The 2,883-nt window shown below is 46.3% G+C and overlaps 1 protein-coding gene across 1 annotated transcript; it reads right to left on the bottom strand.

The window, feature by feature from the left end:
• Positions 1-1,495: 1,495 nt before the first annotated feature.
• On the bottom strand, positions 1,496-2,444 carry PPTG_17336 (hypothetical protein). Its single transcript, XM_008914981.1, has one exon. The coding sequence runs from the start codon at positions 2,316-2,318 to the stop codon at positions 1,788-1,790; it is 531 nt and encodes a 176-aa protein (XP_008913229.1). The 5' UTR covers positions 2,319-2,444; the 3' UTR covers positions 1,496-1,787.
• Between the last annotated feature and the right edge of the window lie 439 nt (positions 2,445-2,883).

Raw genomic sequence — 2,883 nt, 5'->3', positions numbered from 1 at the left:
TAGACGCGATCGTACTGCATGCCAAGCGCGACCAGACCAAGAAGATTTATCTGTAAGTTGTCGGTTAATATGTCGCCGACCTTGTGCTTGCAGCTTTCGCGTTTTTCGTTGACCTTCGCAGCCCTTGCGTGTTGACAACATTTGTTGAGCGTCTGCCCTGATGTCCTCTTTGGCAGCGCTCGAACCACGGTTTTCTCTTTCAAAAAATTTCTGAAAACATCATAAAGCACTTTTCCCGAAAAAAAGTTCTTGCCTTGACAGCTCATAGTTTGTGGTCCACCATAATAAAAGAAGATCAAAAGTGGTCCGAAACAATGCGCACTTTTTCTATACAAAGTACTTTTTATTCAAAGAGCTTCTCGTATTAATACCGCGAGAGACTTTATAATCTGAGGTGTACCGTAGATAACTCGTACTTATCCAATAACCAACTCCAACGACTGGCTGGGAATGTCGAGCCAAATTCCCAAACAGCTCCAGCAGTCTGGATTTCAACCACAGGTGAAGAAACGTTCTCTAAGTTTCCAAAGTCCCAATATCCTGTGTGATCGAGATGATAGGACAAGCTTCTTTCCCCATACGACCGACGCTGAGTACAGCTGAAAGACCCGACGTTCTTTTGCCAGGACATTGGTGCTAGTTTGATCGATCCGATATGATGCATTTGTGCATGTTTTGTATTGTGCTTGTATATTTCTAGTTGTGCTGGGTTGTGCGTGCGGATGAGGATGACACTCAAACTTAGGACACCTTCCGAGAAGCAATTGCTCCGTGTGGACTGCTGTTGTATTCATACTGCCTGAGTCCGCATTTTGCTTCACTATGTGCATCTTTCTTTGTGTATGAGCGAGGATGAAAGAAAGGATATCTGTGTTTGTTTGAGGCGATCATCGTGTTGCTGCTGAAAACAAAATCACTTTCTGCTGCCTTCCAACTGAGCTTGCCTGTTAACTGTTGTTTCCTGTGAATATGTGTCGTGTGAGAAGGTGATGATTCAAAAATGCATAGTTCAACTGAACGCTCCCAAGGCTGCTGTTGATAACATTCCATCAAAGTCTTTCGCTCCTATCTGATTCTCAACGACCAAGTAGTGCATGTTTTGCGTGTGGTGTGTTCGTGGGTTGTGCTCTGCGAAGCGAGAAGGAGTGATGAATCTGACAAAATGGGAATCTCTCTGAAGGGCTGTAGTGGCTCGCAAGGTGTAGAGAAACATTAGTCATCCTTGCACTGACCTTCTCGACTCGTAGCACGGGTACTACGTTGCATCGCGATTGAAATGATGTTTACAAGATAATCCAACTCTGAAGCCTATGTGTAGATTGAAAATCTAAGAGCTTTTTAACCCTGATCAATCGCAACCAAACCAATATTCTTCGCATTCGTTTTGCATCGTGTGGTAGCCCGTTAGAGCATACTACGCTTGCATAATTATCTCTCGTTGAACGCAAGAAAGGCAACGGTATAACAATTCTTTCACAGTCATACTGTGCCAGTCGATGATTTCACTTAGCTTAATGCGCAATAGAACTCAACCAACCCGAACACGGACAAAACTCTTTGCATCTGTACATTTTCTGAATTCAAACTTTTTTTTCTTTACATCACATTCTGTATGATAAGTTGTTGGCGAAGTCATGGAAATCGGGAAACTAACGCTGCATTTTACTGCCCGACAGTACATTTTTTAATACGATACAGTCGAACGTTATTCCTGCAGTTGGAGCATTTACGAAGGTGGATTAACGCGAATGCTGATAAATAGTCTTGGCATCTGTACATCGGTCGTTTTACAGCGCGTTGTTCAGTGTGACAACCAGCAGTGCGTCCATCAGGCCCTTGACACCGAGACCACGCCCTTCTGCGTGTCCAGCTGCTAGTCCTCGCAATCGGTTGCTGTGCTCGAAGTGGTTGTTCTCCTGAAACCTCACATGCCGGTGTTCTCTACACTGTTTCAGGTACGCGGTCATTCGTCGTTTGTACATGAACATCTCTTCGTCTCCGCAAGTTGGAGCCTCCACCACGTCTTCGATCCAGGCCAGGCAGTCGTTTGCACAGGTCTCTTCGTCGTCCTTGCTGGCTGCGGACAGGTCGAAGGTCAATGCCACCACGCAGGTCGACGGAACACTCGAGGCCTTGCTGCTGGAGCCCGCATCCGACTCCAATGTCGCGCGGATAGCCGCAATTTGCGTCTGCACTTGTTGCAGCTCAACATTTGAGCACGCGGAAGATGTCGACGTGGATGCTGCTGTTCCAAGGCTACGCCCGGTAACGCAAAGCGCAGAAGCAACTACTAGAGTGATGGTACGGAGTGACGGCATTGTGGTGCAGGTCTGTTCCGTTGGAGGGAAGATGAGAAGTGAATCTCCTCGAGAGCTGAGTTCGACTGGCCAGATTGTAGACAGGCTTGTCCATTTTGCACAGAGTAGGACGTCTTATTCTCTGGGATGTTCGTAAATTAACCTTGCCCTATATGGGTGAAATTGTTGAAATATCTCAAAAAGTGATTTTAATCCTCACATTGGAACGATAAAACCCAACACCCTATGTCAATTTCAGATAGCCAGCCAGCCATACTGTATGTGTCCAACACAACCGCCTCAGACGTCGAATCCGTCGCTATCTTGCTATTGCACTGCTAGGCAGCCTGTGCTCAGCATTGCTTTTGGATACATCCACACTTCGCAGTAGCAATGTCTGCGCCGTGCGCCATGACGCCGACTTCTGGATGATATGGCAGGACAACTTCATGTATATTGAATTGTTCGCTCATCATACCATGAATGCGATTAAGCTCCTGGAGCAACGCAGAAGTCAGCATTTTCATCAATACAGTGCGGGGCCATCACAAGCTTTTTGCAATCTTACGCATCAATCCAAGCCATT

Source organism: Phytophthora parasitica, assembly GCF_000247585.1.
Source record: "Phytophthora parasitica INRA-310 unplaced genomic scaffold supercont2.66, whole genome shotgun sequence".
NCBI lineage: Eukaryota > Oomycota > Peronosporomycetes > Peronosporales > Peronosporaceae > Phytophthora > Phytophthora nicotianae.
This window is presented reverse-complemented; position numbering and strand designations above follow the sequence as displayed.